Here is an 18,907-nt window from a genome sequence, read left to right as displayed (position 1 = left end):
TTCCGTTGAAATGTTCTCATGGTCAAGTGGTTAATTCTCCTTCAAAGCCTCAAATGTTTTAATTTTGTCAGTTCTACCAGTCTTTAGAGTTATAAAGACGCTTTGCCTGCCGCTGAGGGGACTTCTCACTAAGAGCAGGGGTAAAAAAGTGACTACCCTAAGCTAGCAGCTGCCTCTCAGAGCAACTAATTGTAGGGCTGCTTCCAGACTTACTCGGTGCCAAGGTGTCTGACTTCTGAATTCTCCCCATAGGAAGTCCACCCAACCAGCAGTCCAATCTTGGACCAAGTTACATCCCACCTTATAATACAGCACAGTTATGTGCAATTCAGTGCAGCAGACGATATGGTACTTTATAGAGACAGGACCGCTTGCTTCCCTGATTGTGGTCTGCCCAGGGGTGAGTCACATGTGAGTCATGGACCACCCTTACTCCTTGTAGTGGCCCACACTCACCACAGCACTGCAGAAGTTGTATCGATATCCAGGCCCTTAGGCAAGAAGGCTTGTCAATCCGTAATTGCTGAAGTCCCAAAAAGCCTGTTGCTCTTAGGAAGACAAAGACAGTCCAGCTGGTTTTGCATCGCGCTACAGCCTCCTCATTGTTGCCAGCTCCCCGCTGAGTGAAAGCTCCTCAGCATCCTTGTCGTCCATCAGCGTATGCAGCTTAGCTGCTTGTTCTCCCGGGGGAGGGGCGGGTAATTGCACTAATGGCAGGACATGCAGGTTATGTCTGCCACTATACAGTGAGCATTTAAAAGCAAGATTGTTTGTTATTTAAATGTTCAGATAAAAATGTAATGAATGGTGGGACTCAATATGAATTAGCTTACATCAAGGTTGTCAAGTTGAAATGCCAAAGGGGCCAGAGTGCATTATCCATGCTGCACTGAATAAGAGCTGGAATCTATATACCATAGGTACTATCAGATTATTACAGATGCATTTAGGTTTTCATGAGCCAAGATTGCTCTGGATTCTCTGCCATGACCTTCATAACAGTACAAGCAGGGCTTCAAACAATCCAGTAATCAGTAGGACAGTGGAAGCAATATCTATTTCAGGCTCATTTCTAGGTTCTTTCACATGTTTTTAAGCAGGTATTATATCTTCACTATCATTTAGTGATGCATTTTATTTAAATGTTCTTGGTATAGGTCAGTTGCTTACTCCCTAGTCCATTATACAGACTCATTGTGTTTAGATTGGGGTCTGAAAGTGCTGCTTATCACCACAACAGATTTGTTTGCAAGGAAGCAGTACCAGGAGATCATATAAAATTAGGGCTTTCCAGCAAAGGAAAAGCCTACTGTATGTGTAGAGTGTGGACACTGGTTGGATTGAAGCTGTGCTCACTTTGAGAATGCACTACTACACACTTGTATGTTTCCCAGTATGCAGCAGTCTCTCGCACATCTAGAGAGAAAGTGGTCATCTTTGATCTTCAGGTATAATTTCCCATGTGGTGGTTGGAGTCCATACTAGGCAAATTGTGCTACAATGTTTCTGCAGCTGACCTTACAGCATCTAGAGCTCTCTAAATTCACTTATTTATATTTTGGCTCTTGGAGAAATGTTGTGAAGTCAAGAGTGATTAGGTTATGAACTATGTACAAATGTGTATATTGGTTTGAACCTTAATGACTGGAGTTTGTATGTTCTGCTAAATTCCCTGTGATGGAACATGAGTTTAAATGAAATTGCCATACATATACAGTTGTTATGCAGTGCATTAGGTATTAGAAGTCCAGTATCCACACACATTACTAAGTGTAGATATTCAGAGGATGTAAATATTGTTCTCTGTTTCCAGTTCACAGCAGTCAAGTAGAAACAATATTCAACTTCCACAAGAGAACATATAGTGACACAGCTGGAGGTAGCTATTCTAACATTGAGGAAAGAATATATATATGTGTGTGTGTGTGTGTGTGCTTAAAAACAATGGTTAAAGTGACATAATAGTTAGGTATGATAATGGGATCTTAGCTTTTATTTTAAAAAACACAGAAATTCACTTAAAAAACAAAGGTTATAGTGACGTTATAGCTAGGTGTTGAAATGATATAAAAATGAAAGTTAAAAAATGTAAATACTTTAATTTACAAATTAGTTTATTGAGCTAACTATAACTTGTGCCTCTTCACTTTAACCCATGGTGTTTCAGTGAATTTCTGTTTTTTGAAATGCAAGTTAAGATTACCATGCTTAACTATAACATCACCTTACCCAATGGTATTTTCATTGAATTTCTGGGTTACTGATCATGTTCAAAGAAGGCATCACATCCAACTCCCTCAGATTTCCTGTGGCAAGCACTCCTGATGTGCACTGTCTTCAGACCTTCCACCTAATCCCCCTCTTTCCCCCTGGGCCGGCAAACCCACCTGCTGCACGTGGCCTTCAGCTGCATCCACCAGGGGGTTCGCTGCAGGAACTGGCATCTGGCTAGGCCCTGCACCCAAAGCCCACCGCACAGGCATCCAGTCAACTGCCTGCATGTGCCGAACACTCCATTTCATTCAGCCCCCAAGGAGCCCAGCCCGCTGTGCACAGCTTTCAGCAGTACGCAGTGGTGGGTTGACCCCATGCTGAACCCATTACAGGTGACCAACCCCTACTGTGCATGGTGTACGGCCTGCACAATGACAGCTGGCAAAGGGTCTGGCCTCTGGCCTGATCCTTGCCATTTTTTTGGTACTATAGTAGCTGTATCACAGTATCTTAGAGGTGGCCTGTACTGCCATTTGTTAAATTTTGTTTTGACCAATGACTTTGTGTTTGACCACTACGCATATTAGTTGCTCAATGTTCACCAGTAGCACATGGTATGTTTTGTTCAGTTTAGCCGCCTATGGGCTTTGACATTGCATTAGTCATTACATTCTGTATTCTGCCTATTGGCTTTGACATGGCATTAGCCATTACTTTCTGTATTCAGTTGAGCCGCCTATGGGCTTTGACATTGCATTAGCCATTACATTCTGTATTCTGCCTATTGGCTTTGACATGCTGTATCCAGTCTAGCCGCCTATTGGCTTTGACATTGCATGCCTATTGACTTTGACATGATGTATTCAGTTTAGCTGCCTATTGACTTTGACATGCTATTAGATATTCTGCCTATTGGCTTTGACATGATATCATATATTACATTTTGTATTCAGCTCCGCTGCCTATTGGCTTTGACATGATATCATATATTACATTTTGTATTCAGCTCCGCTGCCTATTGGCTTTGACATGATATCATATATTACATTTTATATTCAGCTCAGCTGCCTATTGGCTTTGACATGATATTATACATTGCATTTTATATTCAGCTCAGCTGCCTATGGGCTTTGACATGATATTATACATTGCATTTTGTATTCAGCTCAGCTGCCTATTGGCTTTGACATGACACTAGACATTGCATTTGATATTTAGGTTAGCTGCCCATTGCCTTTAACGTGGAGTTAGACATTGCAGTTGGGAATCCAAGCTGTATTTTTCCAAGCTGTGTTTTTGCACCAGAGAACCAAGATGTTTTTCTCACAGTAGACTAGACATGATAAGAGAGAGTACATGGGTGTTGTTTTTCTTCGCTTGAGCTTGGGAACAGGAGTAGTCTTGGAGACCTGGCCAGTCTCCAAAAGGCTTGCTCAGTTTCCCAGGTCTGAGAGGAGGGGGCACACCTTTGTAACGAATGTAACAGGCTGCAGAGGGTTAGATTCGAATCTGCCGGACCTCGTGCTGGAGCTTGGCGCCAGCTGCCAGCAATCCCGTGTGGGTAGATGAATCTCTTTCTCGCGGCTGACAAGGGGTCATCAGCTTGCAGACCTTAGAAAGATGAAGCTGTAAATAGTTTCCCACACGGTGAAGTATTTGTTTTGCTTTGCATTCAATATCTTATAAATATAACCTGCTGTGTATATTGCAAACTGATATATTTTGTTTGATTAACGCGGGCTTGAAAGCTACTAATTCGTCATACATAAAAATTGTGGTTGGGGAAGAATTAACAACAATAAAAGTCTTCTTTGACCTCAGAAGTGCATTTCTGGTGTGTTATGTTAGTGCTTAGAAACTAGATAAGAGGAAAGCACTACATGGCCTCACTGGATACCGTGTTGTGGTACATCGGCACTAGTGACTTAAAATAATTTTCTTTAATTTAACTAAAGGAAGGATATGTTTGGGACCTCCACGTGGCCCTACGTGTCAGGGTTTGCCCACCGTGCCCTCGTATATGGCATTTTGAATTGTTTTCCTGGAAACTGGTCCAAGGCAAAGAATCCTGTAATGGTGGGTGAATGATTTTCTTCAGTGTTGGGGCTAGTCAATGAGATCATTCAGAACAACAGTACCAGCATTAGTACCACAGTGCTGAAACAAGTAAAAAGCTTCCCCAGGGAATCAGAAAGGTCGATTTCTTTAGTTTTTTGTTATTGCTGGACTCCTATGGGACCAACCATCCAGACATACCTAATTTTTTTCAGAGGGTTAACCACTTCATGCCCAGCATGAGCCCCTGCTTAAACAGTCATTTCTTGAAAGTGGCTGAATGTATTTACACAAATCACAAAAAGAGCACTTTCTGAGTAAAGTTCTAACTTTTTGCCAAATTTGATGTGATTCGATTCAGATGTGTTTTTCTGTATTGGAGAGCAAACATTCCTGTGATAATTGGCACTTTTGGGTCCCCCTATCCTTTTTCTTGGCTTCATTTCACAAATCAACGCAAAACTTTCCTTGAAGAACCAAAAGTGGATGAATTTCTGTTTTGGAAAGTTTCATCTAAATTTGTTTCTCAGCACCAAAATTGCCTTGCCTATGAAAACTCTGACCCAGCTATAATTACACAGTGGCAAATTAGTCATAATTAGGAGTGTCTTTTTTTTGGTTTACTAAGAAACTTTGGTGCATGCCCTAAAGTAACTATAACACATGGCTTCACCATGCACTGCTAATTACCCCTCATATTACATCATTCATGATATGTTCTATAACATCATTAATAACATCACTGCAACACTAACATTTGAAATGATATTGTTGAGGACAAGAGTGTGAATTGCTGGGGTGTGACTCTTAGTTACCTTGGGGCATGAGTTATAGGTACTAGAGACAACTATAATTAGTGAATGTCAGTGTTTTTTTTAGTTTAAAACGTTACATTGTCACTGAAATGTTTACTTAACTGTAATGGTATGTTAACCTTTTTTGAGTGATATCCTAAGTTTTTTTTAATGCAAAGTAAGAAATAATTACGATTCCTAACTATAATGTCACTTCAACCTTTGTTTTATTGCAGTGAAAAAGTTTAGTTAGGAAAACTTTATTTATTATTTCTATACCAACCAAACCTAAACTACACAAACATTAGAAATGCTAAAGTTATAGTTATGCCTTACATTTCTAATTTATACACCACCTTCAATTTGCTAGAAATTTATTTTTTCTATATCAACCAACCTTAAACTACACAAACCTCAGAAGTTAGTTATAGTTACACTTTAAATTTATAATGTATGCACCACCTCCAAATTCCTATAACTCGTGCACCTCTGTACAGTTTTATGTTTGTGCAGTTAAAATTTCGCTTGTATAGAAAGTGTAAGTAAAGTTTGCCTAACCATAGCTAAGTTTTAACCTTTAATTTTATCACTGAATTTCAATGGTCTTTATTTTGTAATTAAAATGTGTTTCAAATCATAGAGTGGAGTGTTGCCATGTGGAGTGTCATTAAGTAGAGGTTCATAGAGTACAGTGGAGGAGAGTGTTGTACAGTGTAGCGTCATAGTGTGGTAATTGAGTGGCATAGGGTGGAATAGCATAGAATAGAGGGGCGTAGAGTGGCATAGCGTAGTCTATAGTAGCATAGAGTGGAATGGCATAGAGTGGAGTAGCATGCAGTTGAATGGCATAGAGTTGAGTGGCGTAGAGTGGAATAATATAGAGTGGAGTGTTGTAGAGTGGTGGAGAGGATAGGTATACAGTCTGAGAGGCTTACAGTCGAACACCATGGAGTGGGGTAGGCTGGCATAAAGTCGGATGGAGTAAAGTACAAGAGCATAAGTAGAGTGGCATTGAGAGAAGTGGCTGAGGTGGTATAGAGAGGCATAGCATAGAGTGGAATGGTGTAGAGTGGAGTGGTGGAGGCTGGAATATCGTAGAGTGGTGTGGCATTGCGTGAAGTGGAGTGGCATAGAGTGGAATAGCACAATAGAAACATAGGGCAACGCGTTTCAACCTTCACGGTCTTCTTCCTTGGCCCTCCTTGCAATACTTATCTAACAAAGGCCTTTGTTAGATATGTATTGCAAGGAGGGCCAAGGAAGAAGACCGTGAAGGTTGAAACGCGTTGCCCTATGTTTCTGCTTTATGGATTTTTGGAATAAATGAAGGCCAATATATTTTTGCAAGGAGTGCCAGACTTTGATTTACATATATTATGTTTTCTTTGGAGTGGATATATATATATATTCACTGGAAAAAACTGATTACAGGGATGTTATAGTTGAAGGCGCAAGTTACAGTTACCTTACCTTAGGTGGCAAGTTATAAAAGAACTCTAACTATAACTGCTGAGTAAATTCACAACCTAACTATAACGTCCCTGTAACCTTTGTTTTTTTCAGTAAATTTCTATGGATTTTGAACTTAAAGCAATTTTAAATACTATACGTTATTGCAACCCCCGCTGCGCACGGCCTTCGGCTGTGCACAGCATGGGTTGGTTACTAGGCATTGCCTGTGGCCAGACCTTGAAGAAAAGCTCTCATAACCGCCCAACCCCACGCCACGCACGTCCTTTGGTTGTGGGCAGCGCAGATTGGCCACAGGGCCTATCTCTGTCAGTGGATCTGTGGGTGGGTGCGTGAGTGTTTGAGTGGTTCTGAAAGTGGTTGTGAGAGTCTGAGTGGGTGTTGGGTTACATGAGTGAGTGGGTGTGTGAGTGGACGCATGAGTCTCTGAATGCATATATGAGAGAATTAATTAGTGTTTGAATGATTCTCTGGTTTTTCTTTCAAATTTTTCCATATTCACAAATAATTAGCGAAAATTCGCGAATTTTCACAAATACCATGCATGACAATGCAAAATTATTTTAAACCCAGAATTTGCACCTAAAACATGCCTATATCACACCCCTGGGGTCAGGGTATCTTCACCCTGACTCCTTATGCCACTTACAATTTGGATTTTCACCTCTGGGGACCATGTTCCGTGAAGTAAAATGGCAGCCCCAGGTTTGTAGTCAGGTTGCAGTCCGCCAATTACAACGCTTCTTTTTGCACGCATATTTGCAAAAAGATCGTGAATTTTGCAAAATATTTGTGGTCAGAGACAAACAAATTTATTTTCCCTTAAATATCTCAAAAACTACAGAAAAGATTCACACCAAATAAGCAAAAGTGTAATCTGCATACTGACAGCTAGCTTTCTGCCGAATTTGGTGTAATTCCATCCAGTGGTTCGGCCTGTAGTTGTGTTTAAAGAATGCAATGGAAATTAACATTGGAAACGCAACCTTTTTTGAACCCCCTTTTTTCGGCCCCTAATTCACGGATTACCCCAAAGCTTTCCATGAGCAACGAAAATCACCACTAAACTTTTTTTGAAAAATTTCATGAGGATTCGTCAAACGGTACCAAAGATATAACAAGTCAAAAAACGCTTTTCCTATGGAAACATGATCCTAAATATAACTAATATATATATATATATATATATTTATTAATAATCTTTGTATTGATACCTTTGTATTGTATTGATACCCCATATTCTAACAAAACACAGAAAGTTGGCTATAGAAAAATATTACTTAGGTATATGATTTTACCATGACAACCTATTTTCAGAGATAAGTTGCTTAAGTTGCTTGTCTTGTACAGTGAAATTACAACCTACTTTGACCCTAGACAAAGAAGACCAGCAGAGTGTGATGTCCTGTGTCCATGTTTCTCTCTTTCCCCATTGACCTTGTCTCATTTCTGCCATTGGAAGGCATGTGTTTGTGTATGTGGTCAATAGAGGGAATAATGAGAGAGGGAATAGAATATTGCTCTTATTCGATCTTGCACAATGTGACTGTGAATCTGACACATTTGTGTTTCCGAATTAGAAAATATTGGTCTCAGAAATAGGGCCCATCCCATGAAAGTGGTCCAAACATCATCATCAGCATCAACATGTAGGATGATGCAAGTAGGTGCTGACAATGTCGTTGGAGGGGATTCACTCTGGTGAATATTTTAGCGGACGTATAGGCTTTTGGTGCCTCTATTTAGTAGCTTTTTTAACTTCAGAAATTTAACTAACGTTCCAAATAGCATTTTTGTTAAATCAGTCTTGCTTTTCACAGTATAGACTAGACTGATAGGAAATTTGAAAGCAATAATATAAGGAATACATCCACATTGTCCAATTTTCTTTCTTCATTTGACATCTAGATGCTTAAGAGAACTCGATATCTTTCTCAAGGTTCTTGTTCTTATCCTAAAATTATCCAGTCACAGCAAGCTTTGCTCATTCCACCTTTTTAGTAGAATCTTCAATAACACTGCATTCATCATAACTGTTGGTTCAGGTGTTTGATATCATTTTCACAGGACACTACTAATCGATCAATTGTAAGTTACAAATCCTGCAGCATCTTTGTCGTACATTTGAAGCTGCAGGTAACTTCAAGGTGTGGGCTTCACTTAGTCTTTCTATCAGGCTTTGATAACTCTTGCACATCAAACGGGGCCTCCAAGGTCAACATGTACTGGTTGAAATAGGTTTCAAAGCATTTTCCTGTGGGTAGCAGTGGTAATTAATGGCTGGCACTCTTAATTGATGCAGTTCCTTCATACAGAATTACAGCCCAATGCCGAGGGTCTCTAACAAGGGAGAGGACCTGTAACAACCAATGTAGTCGGAGACAGAAGGCCTATAATGTTATTAGAACATTCCACCCACTGAGAGTACAATGTTCTGAAATAAAGAAACAGTTAAGCATTGGAGTGTTGGAGACGAAGGTCTAAACTACCTAAGCAAGTTCATTATCATTAGTGGAGCTAGCAACATTTCAATGTTCTAATATATCATTATTTGTAATGAGTGCATGGTCTTTCCTTTCTCTCTCAGTATGATTTTTATGCCCATATCCACTGACACCCTCCGGGAAACGCAATGGAGCAGCAGCAAAATACCATAGTTCAAACATGATTGATGGTTATTTATGTACAAAAATCTATTTAGGGCTGCACAGTTTGTACAGTGAACACAATAATAGCAACCTGCAGCATAACCAACCTTTTCCTAACTGTGGAGAATAGTTTACGTGGGACAGAAGTGATGTATGTCTTAGGATCACTCAATTTGTAAAGTTATTTAGAGCATGGACAGCTGAGGTTTGGTTACACTGAGAGGATGTGGGCAGATTGATGCTGATTCTGAGAATCAGCCTGCAAGTTAACAGTTCCAATTAATGAGCCTGGAACGGGATTCAGAAATTCTTAGTGGGACCAGGATGAACAAAATTCTAAATCTTTCAAGAGATGTGTGCCAAATAGGCAGTACACTCTAAGAATCACTAAATCTGGTAAAAAGCCATAACACTTGTGAATTGAGCAGTGGCACACTGCAGGCTGCATAGCAAAATAACAGCCCCCTCCAGGGTGCCAGCACAAATAGTTGGTATTTTCTCTGTGTAGTACTCATGAGTGACTGCTCACAATGACTGTACTACTATAGATCCTTTGCCTCAAATCTTCATGTCAAAAGAGGCCTCTCTTGGCACTTAACAGAACGTCTTGTGTACAATGTCACTCATATCTCTACAGACTGCAGCACACGTCTCAACACCTCTATTCAGAGCTACCTGTGAGAATTAATCATCAGCATAATTGCCCTGAGCTGTCAGTGGGTGCCACGGACTAATTATCTTTGTTGTGCTGCTTTATATAATGTTATGTGTATTTGAAAAACACACTACCAATCGCAAGGATATACTGTGACGAGCAGGTGTATGTGCCTAGCCCTGCCTATCGTAGCTTGGTTAATTAAAAAGCCAGGTCTTCAGCTTCTTGCATAATTCAAGAAGAGAGGAGGAGGCTCTTATGTGGAGAGGAAGGCCATTCCATGCTTTAGGAGCAATGTAAGAGAACGCCTGTCCTCTTTATCTAATTCTCTGTATGTGTGTGATGTGTGCGAGTGGGAGTGGGAGTACTGCAAAGGTGAAGTGTCTGGGTGGTTGATAGAAGGAGATGCGACTCTTCAGATAGATAGGACTTAATTTGTTTAGTTCCTTGAATGTGTGTGAGGAGTTTGAAACGATTGTTTATGTGCAGGAAGGTGTTCCTTCATGTACATAAAAAAATAATCCAATAATGACGATTTGCTACTGCAGCACACATAGAAGTAACAAATCACCATTGTAGATTGTGCAGGAAGGTGTTCCATAAAGAATCATCCCCTTCAACGCAGACACCTTTGTGCTATGGTGCAATAATCGTTGTGTTGGCGCTGGCAGCTAAATTTAGCACCAGCACTAGGGGAAACACATGAGTGCACTGTATTTGTGTAAATACGGTGCCTCCCTGCATTTCAGAAGTGACATAGTGCAGCGCCGCACCAATTCTGTGTAAAACTGCCCAATGTGTTATCATGCTCTCCCCACCTTTATCTACCTCCTTCCTACCGTTTCACAATCTTTTCCCTTTGCACCTCTACCCCCATGCTCCCTTTTGCCCTCACCATTCTGCTCCCCATCATTTTCATTTTGTGTTTTAATAATAAAAGGTTTGCAGCTGCAAAGTGCTGCTGGACTAGTCAATTTATTTTTCACTCTCTACATACACTTTTTGTTTTTTCACAGTTGATTTTAGTACTCTAACCCATCTGCCATATTAGAATGGTAAAACTCCACCTCCACATCAACTGTCTGGAGCTTCTGGACGGCTCTTTTGCGATCCGGAGTGTATCACCCCTGAAATCAGATTGTTGCATTCTTTTGAGGATGGAGAACATTTCGGCGGTCAGGTATGTGAACAAACTAGGGGGCACAAGATCTCAGACCCTGGCTCGGATAGCCATGGAGTTCTGGCAATTTTGTCTCCATCACTGCATTTCTGTCATTGCGGAATACCTACCAGGAGTGAACAATGCAGTTGCGGATTGGAATTCCAGATTCCTTCTGGATGGCAGCGATTGGAAGCTCCTTCCGGAAGTGTTCTTTCATCTGAACTGGAACCGGGGTCCTTTCACGATAGACTTATTTGCATCGAGACTGAATTGCCAGCTTCTCCTCTTCTTCAGCTGGAGACCGGATCCAGAAGCAATGGCCACGGATGCCTTTCTTCAGGACTGGTCTCTGCATCAGGGGTATGCCTTTCCCGGTTCAGCACGATCCCTCGAGTCTTGACTCAAGTTCGCCATCAGGGAACCAAGATTGTTCTAGTAACACCCCTTTGGAGAGCTCAAGCCTGGTTCCCTATGGCTCTGGATTTTCCCCTTCTGATCCCTCCGCAGGACAATCTCTTGCTGGACCCTCTTGGGATTCCCCATCCGTTAATTGTGTCAGGCAAGTTACGTCTGGTGGCATGGAGACTTTCCGGCAACAATAGCTCTTGCCAGGCATTTCTGAACAAGCTTCCAACTTCATTCACCAGGCCTGGTCATCCAACACACATAAACCACCTTACCTGGAAGCGATAAGTTCATTGGTGTGCGGAACGGGATGCAGATCCCTTTAATGCTGATGTCAATCTTCTAGTTAACTTTCTGACATCACTTGCTGCATCGGGATTAGCCTATTGGTCTGTTAATAATTATAGATCTTCTATATCGGCTGGCCACCTCCCAGTCTTGGGTAAACCGGTTGGTGAACACTTTGTGGTTTGCAAGTTGATGAGAGGCATCCGTCTATCTAATCCTCCTTTACCTCAATATTCGTCTCTTTGGGACATTAATGTGGTTCTTTCCTTTATTTCCTCCTGGCCAGATAATAGATTCCTGTCACGTAAACAACTTTAGGCTAAACTTACTCTGTTGCTGTGCCTCATTTCCTGCAAAAGGGTGTCAGATGTTAGGGCTCTTGTCTTGGCAGGAAGGAGTTTTTCCCCTGATGGGGTTTCTTTTTCTATTTCCAGACGCACTAAGACAGGCACTAAGTCTGTGTCTTATCCGGCTTTTCCCCATAATTCCCAACTGTGTGTTGTTTAAAAGCTTATGAAGCTGCCACAGACAAATTCAGGAGAGCTCCTAAGGGTCAATTATTAATTGCTCTTCAGAAAACTTTTAATCCAGTCTCATCGGCTACTTTGGCCAGATGGACTAGATGGCTTCTTTCTGAAGCAGGAATTGATGTTTCCATTTTTGGAGCACATTCAGTTTGCGGTGATATGGCCTCAAAATCATTTAATTTGGGAATAAGGTTAGAGGATATTGTGAAGGCAGCGGTCTGGTCCTCGGAATCCACATTTAAGACCTTCTATTATAAACCTATTTTATACATTGCATCGATAGTGGTAAATCAGCTTTGAACTAGCCTAATCTGAGCCTCCGGTCCTGACATAGAATAAAACATTTTCGAGCTTTCGCGTCAAGAATTTTCAATTCTATTAAGGACACGAAGGGAAGGATTATCCCTCCCTAAGTTTACCAATAAGACAGCATCTTATGAGTTAAATATATTGTTTTATTTATTGCCTTATGGTATTACCCACCCAGTTGATGTGGCATATTAAACATATTTACTGATTCCAGAATTTTCTGCCCATATGGTATGATTGTTTTTTCTACTCCCCTTTTTTCTAGGGTTTGACCAGAAATGATGTCTGCTAGAATTCGATGGATTCTTTGAGGTCCTTCTGTCTTGGGATTACTGTTCTCCTTGGATGTTGAATTCAAGTTCATCTGCGGGTTTGCTTTTGATAGACTTTTATTGACTTTTACTGACTGAGATTTTGCAAAGAAAGAGGAAGTTCATTGGCCTCGGATGTTTATATACTGTATACTCTATGGTTATGACGTTAGATCTTGGAACTCTGGGATATGTTTTGGTTTTAATAACATCTTCTCCTATTGGCTGCTGTTTGTAATAAAGCATAGAAAGAGAAGCATAATCTGAGCCTCCGGTCCTGACATAGAATCTAGACTACTGGCTATACTGGTGACCCTGGTACCTGATGAATTGGGTTTGAATTCCGACCGTGTTTATTTACCTGGTGCTTACGCCTAAAAATATGAATACGTGAAATGTTAGTGTAAACATGTGAAGTGCAGTTTAAAGATGCAAACCCCCACGTGTTGTTCCTGGTTTGTATTATCAATCAGCGCCTCCCCAGCTTGTTTTCATATATATAAACACCAGCTCATCCATTAGTTAGAAGCAACTAAATCATTGCATGCTTTCCCGTTTTTTCCAGGTGAGTGAGCCATCTTTGGTACTTGTCATGGACTGCTCTGCTGAGACTATGATGAGACGTTTGCTTAAGAGGAGCAAAACCAGTCAGGACGTTTCAGAAAACATGGAATCTATCAGAAAACGAGTTTCTACTTACTTCCAAGTCACTGAACCTGTCATCACATATTATGAATCAAAGGCATTGCTGTGCAAGGTAAATAATTGATATTGTGTTTTGGTTGAAGATCCCTCTGCCTCTGCTTGTGGTGAATGTGTTTTACTCCACGAAAACGAGCTTATCGTTGATATGTTTAACACAGTATTTTGCTGAAGAAACATAGACATTGCCCCACATATATTATTTTTTGCACAGCAAAGAACCGCCACCAATTTTGCCGAGTTGCTTTTGTATGGCAGAGAAAACAGCACCGTCATATGTATTAGAAATGGCCTGTATTGCTGTCATCCCCTGCTCTGGCGCACTAAAAAGGCTGCTTGCACAATACGCAGCCGCTCACCAGCTGTGGGTGGCTTGCGCTGCTTAGCAGAGGATCTGTGGAAACATTCCCTTTCAGTACAAATTGCTAAACCTAGGCAAACCCAGAGATACACCACACATTAAATATGTGCTGCACTATGTTTTTTATCGCAAAGCCCGGGCTGCCCATTTTACTATGTCGAGCTTTCCTTCAAAATATATAGATGTTTGCACTGATCTACCCAAGTAGTTGCAAAGTGGCAAAAGCAGTGCAGTGCACTAATTGTTCTACGAAAAGGGTGTGTTTCCAGTGCAAAAGTAAATAAGTTAGCACTGCACTAACCCCAAGTTAGTCGCACGTATTCCTCACTCCACAGAATAGTGTGATACTATCAACCTCTTCTTCAGTGAAAAAAACAGAAGCCCAGCATTGACATCACCAAGCCAGCATCATCTTATACGCCCACCCCTTTCTATAAAATCAGGAAATGATCATCCTTCAACGCCTTATCTTTTGCAGAATTCACTGGCAAACTTGATTCCCTCAATACCTTTTCTTATAAAGATGTCTTAACCTCGTTCTTCATCAATGCTGTCTCTACAGAAGCTCTCTCACTCCTACTTATTATTGTCAATGCGTCTGTCACTCAATGCATCTTCCTAGAAGCTCTGAAGACAGGCCGGAATCTCCCATAGACAGTGATGACCTCACCAGCTCTCAGTCCATTAGTCACCAGGCACTGGCATTGAAAAAGCAGTCAACTCTACTAGTCTGGCTCCAAATTATGCTGAAGCATGGAGACTGCTACCTTATGCATTTACACATAGACAATGCCCTCTTGACCATAGAGATGAAAATGACCCCTGCTGGACCTCTCAGCAGCATTTTTTTTTCATAACCACATTTTTATTGATGTTATTGATTCTGGAAAGAGTGTACACACATCATGCTCCGACAATATCAATAGCTGAAAAATTACATAGCAAGTTTTGCATTTCATTACTGGTCCACCAACATTAAGTGTTACATTACAAGAGAACTCCATGGTAGGTCCAACACTTCCCCATATTTTATCATGTTTTTCTGGGCACCCTCGGGGGCAGCATAGATTGTTTTTTCTTGGTGCACGGACCAGTCCACCTCCTCCCTCCATCCCGCCAACGAAAGACTTCTTGGTTGCCTCCACACGCGTGCTATATCCCTTTTGGCTACGAGGCATGCCACCCCTACAAATGTTCGATCTGTTCGAGGTCCACCAAAATCCTCCAGTAGCCCCAGCAATGCAACTTTGGAACTCAAGTCTATGGGGCACCCTAGGACCTCTGCTATTTCTTTGCTGACCCCCTCCCAGAAGGGCCGTAACTGAGGACAACCCCATATCACATGGAAATAATCTGGAGGACAGCTTCCTGGCGGACATTCTTAAGAGTCTTGCTGGGATTAAGTAAGTTGTGTGAAGGCAATTAAATGTATGAGGTGGCTAGTTCCTTGGGGGCCAGTGATGCCTCTCGCCAGTCGTCATCATCCAGTTCCCTGCCCCAGTGTGCCCACTTCTGTCGCAGGGGCGTTTGTAAGTAATGACTTATAAATTTGGGATACTGCTTTCTTCCCCAGTTTCCCGGTTAATAATTTTGCCTCAAGCGGGTTATAGTCAGGGAGTTGGGTGTCTGAAGGAATGTGAGCCCCCAAAGTGTGGCGCAGCTGCAAGTATCAAAAGAGCTGTGTCTTTTGCAGCCCATATTGTTCTCTCAGATCCTGGAATGACAGAAGGCTACCCCCTGTGTACACATCCCCCAAGTAGGTGATCCCTATAGAATCCCAGCTATGAAACCACTTAAGTGTAGTAAGTCGGTGCAGCCATTCCCAATGCCACAGTGGGGTCATTTGAGTACAGCGTCGGTCCCATTTTATTAATCTTAGGGCCACCCTCCAGCAACCCACGGCCACCCAGGTACATGAAGTTGTTTGATCAGGAATCTTGCCTCCACCTACATAAAGCATACCCAACAGGCCGCCAAAGCCCACCTTGTGGATTTCAAGCCGGTACACCTAGTCATCCCAGCCCCCGCAAACCAATTATTATAGGTACCACCTGAGCCGCTAAGTAATAAACATATAGATCAGGGACCGCCAGCCCCCTTTCATACGGAGACTTCCTCACTGTATTAAAAGCCACTCTGTGTCGCCCTCTGTTCCATATAAAATTAGTAAATTTTTACATGAGTGCTCGGAACCACTTCCTTGGTATCTGATAGTGATAGTTCGTGAAGGCATATAGGTAGAGGGGAAGGAGTAATGTACACCCAATTGGATTTAAGGGGAGGTCTTTCCAGTGCTGCAGGTCCCTCTCCAAGTGTGTTGATAGGCCCCTAAAGTTTAGTACCCACGCTAATTTAGGCAGAAGGGAGATTTGGATCCCAAGGTATTTAAATGCATTCTCTTCCGCACTGAAAATTGGGGACTCCAATGTCGACCCTCCGTATCCCCCTTACCTCCACCAGTGTTGATTTTTTGGTGTTAACTAGAAGCCTGGATACCTCCTCAATCCTCTACAATAATTCCACACATCTGGGCCCCAATGAGGGTGGATCCTCCAGGAATATCAGGACATCATCCGCGTACAGCGCCACTCTATCCTCCACCCCATCCCCTCATCTCGAGCCTCACATCAGAGGGTCATTCCAGAACAGGCATGCCAGAGGTTCAGGAGCCAGCACAAAGAGCAGCGGGGATAAGGGACATCCCTGATGTTTTCCCCGCTGGATAGGAAATGTAGGGGAGAGCACTCCATTCACCTGGACCTGGGGAGTGAGATGCTGATACAGGATACGGATCATTTAGCGGAGCAACTGCCCCAGCCCCATACGTATTAGGATTACCTCCATGTATTCCCATGAGTTTGTGTCGGAAGCCTTTCAAAAATCTCTAAGAAGTAGGACCAGGGGACCACTGGACTGTGAGCCACGAGATAAGGGCACTTGAACTCGGCTGATGCAGAGCTGCATACTCCTGCCTAGCATAAAGCTACACTGATCCGGATGAATTAGATGGGCCAGCGTGTGGGTGAGACACTTTGCCAGTATTTTGGCATATATCTTTATGTCAGCATTGATGAGGGAGATTGGCCAATAGAATGCACACTGGTCTAGGGACAGTCCTCCTTTGGCAGGACTATGATTGTGGCGCAATCTAGTTCAGGGGGAAGAGCTCCCTTCGACAGAACCTCTGCATAAAAGTTTAGGAGATGAGGCAGCAGCAATAAACGGAACCTTTTGTAGTACTCAATTGGGTACCCATCCGGCACACCGGCCCTGCCCTCTTTAAGCTCAGATATTGCAGCGTCTACCTCTTCTGCTGTCAATGGTTGATCTAAGTCTTGGACAAGATTAGATGTAATAGTCAGTACCGGAAGGTCCCAAACTATGGAGCTCTCCTCTGCCAGATGCGATAGGGGGTCTCTAGCATAGAGGTCTTGATAGTAGGTCACAAAGGCCTGAGATATCGCTGCCAATTTTACTTGGTTGTTTCCCTCCCTATCGCATATGGCTGGCACAACCCTGGCTGATGACCCCCGTGTTGCGAGCCAATAGAGCAACTTTCCTGACTTTTCATCCATCCCATACACTCTGCTGGTCAATGCCTGCCAGCATTGCTTAATCTCCTCAAGGGATATTTGGTGTAGTGCAGACCGCGCCAGCGCCAGTTGATGCTGCACCTCCTGTGTATCAAAGTGACTGGTCTGTCCCTCCAACTCTAGTATCTTGGCCTCGAGCTGAACACATTTCGCCCTCTGGCACCCCTTCTGGCCAGGGATGCAGCTTTTAATAATGCCCCACATTGTCGATTTACATGCCACCGACAGCATCACCACCGAGCCCACTGAACCCTCTTTGCACCAGAAGAAAGCTTTAAGTTCCCCCTCAACAAAGCTGGCACACTCTAGGGACTTCAAATACCAAGCGTTGAGTCTCCAGGTCAGCCGCTGTGCCTGGTGCCCAGCACCCCAATCCGCCAGCATTGGTGCATGATTGGATACACCCCTGGGGAGATTCAGAAAAGACCTCAAATTTATTACGTCCGTTGCTGGGACCCACACGGTGTGATGGGCAGCAGACCGGTGGGTGTAGGCACGCTCATGCGGGTGCCAGACCCGCCATGCATCACAAAGACCCCATGAGTCCGCCAGCATTTAAGGCATGCAGATCGGAGGCATTGGGTGGAACTGGGTTCTGTTGAGACATCTCCGAGTGGATCCAGCACCGCACTGAAATCTCCCCAGACCAGTGTAAAGCTGGCCGGAAGCGACGCCAACAGCGATCCAATCTCCCCACAGATAGACTGCAAAAGATGTTGGGGAATATAGCAGGACCCTAAATTGTACTGCTTGACCTCTATCTGACCCTCTACTCCAATGTACCTCCCAAACGGGTCCTCATGAACCTTTGTCAGTGGTAACGACTTGTGTAACAGCAGGGCCACTCCCCGGGACCTACGCATGAAACCAGAGTGGTAGACCCTGTCATATCCAAAATGTCCCAAGAAGGTACAGCGGGTCCCCAGTAAATGTGTCTCCTGCAGTAGGACCACCCCCGGGGCATGCCTCTTGATGTATCGAAGTACTGTGGTCCGTTTAATGTGGTCTAGGAGCCCATTAACGTTCCATGAAATTACTGAGATCATGTTGAGTGTAGGAATGGATGTGTGCAGCCCTCGAGGCACCCCGATAAACCAATAAAGAAACAAAGAGTAAATCGTAATGAATATAATTATACCAGAATGATAAAAATCCAATTAGTAGAACTAAAGATATTCAATTTCTTTTTTTTTTACAAAGCACCACTACAGTCATCTTGTGGTGCTAGACCTAGGGAATGCATCAACTTCAGGCCGACCACGATGGAGCGTGAGTCAGCTATAGGGACCAGGTTAGTTCAGCTGAAAAGTTACTTTCTAATTCTGGCACAAAGATTTCTGTTTACTTTAGAGGAGGATGCGAGGAGGAGCTAAGCTTCACTGAGGGTCGTTGTAGTAGCACTAACAGCCTCAC

General features: G+C 42.8%; 1 protein-coding gene across 1 annotated transcript in view; it reads left to right on the top strand.

The window, feature by feature from the left end:
- Positions 1-18,907, top strand: part of AK5 (adenylate kinase 5) — a 2,252,667-nt gene that overhangs the window by 2,018,248 nt on the left and 215,512 nt on the right. Inside the window, exon 13 of the mRNA XM_069232252.1 lies at positions 13,404-13,595. Within this exon, the coding sequence (XP_069088353.1) occupies positions 13,404-13,595 (192 nt within the window). The remainder of the gene's footprint in view (positions 1-13,403; positions 13,596-18,907) is intronic.

The sequence above is a fragment of the Pleurodeles waltl genome, chromosome 4_2, assembly GCF_031143425.1.
Source record: "Pleurodeles waltl isolate 20211129_DDA chromosome 4_2, aPleWal1.hap1.20221129, whole genome shotgun sequence".
Taxonomy (NCBI): Eukaryota; Metazoa; Chordata; class Amphibia; order Caudata; family Salamandridae; genus Pleurodeles; species Pleurodeles waltl.
This window is presented reverse-complemented; position numbering and strand designations above follow the sequence as displayed.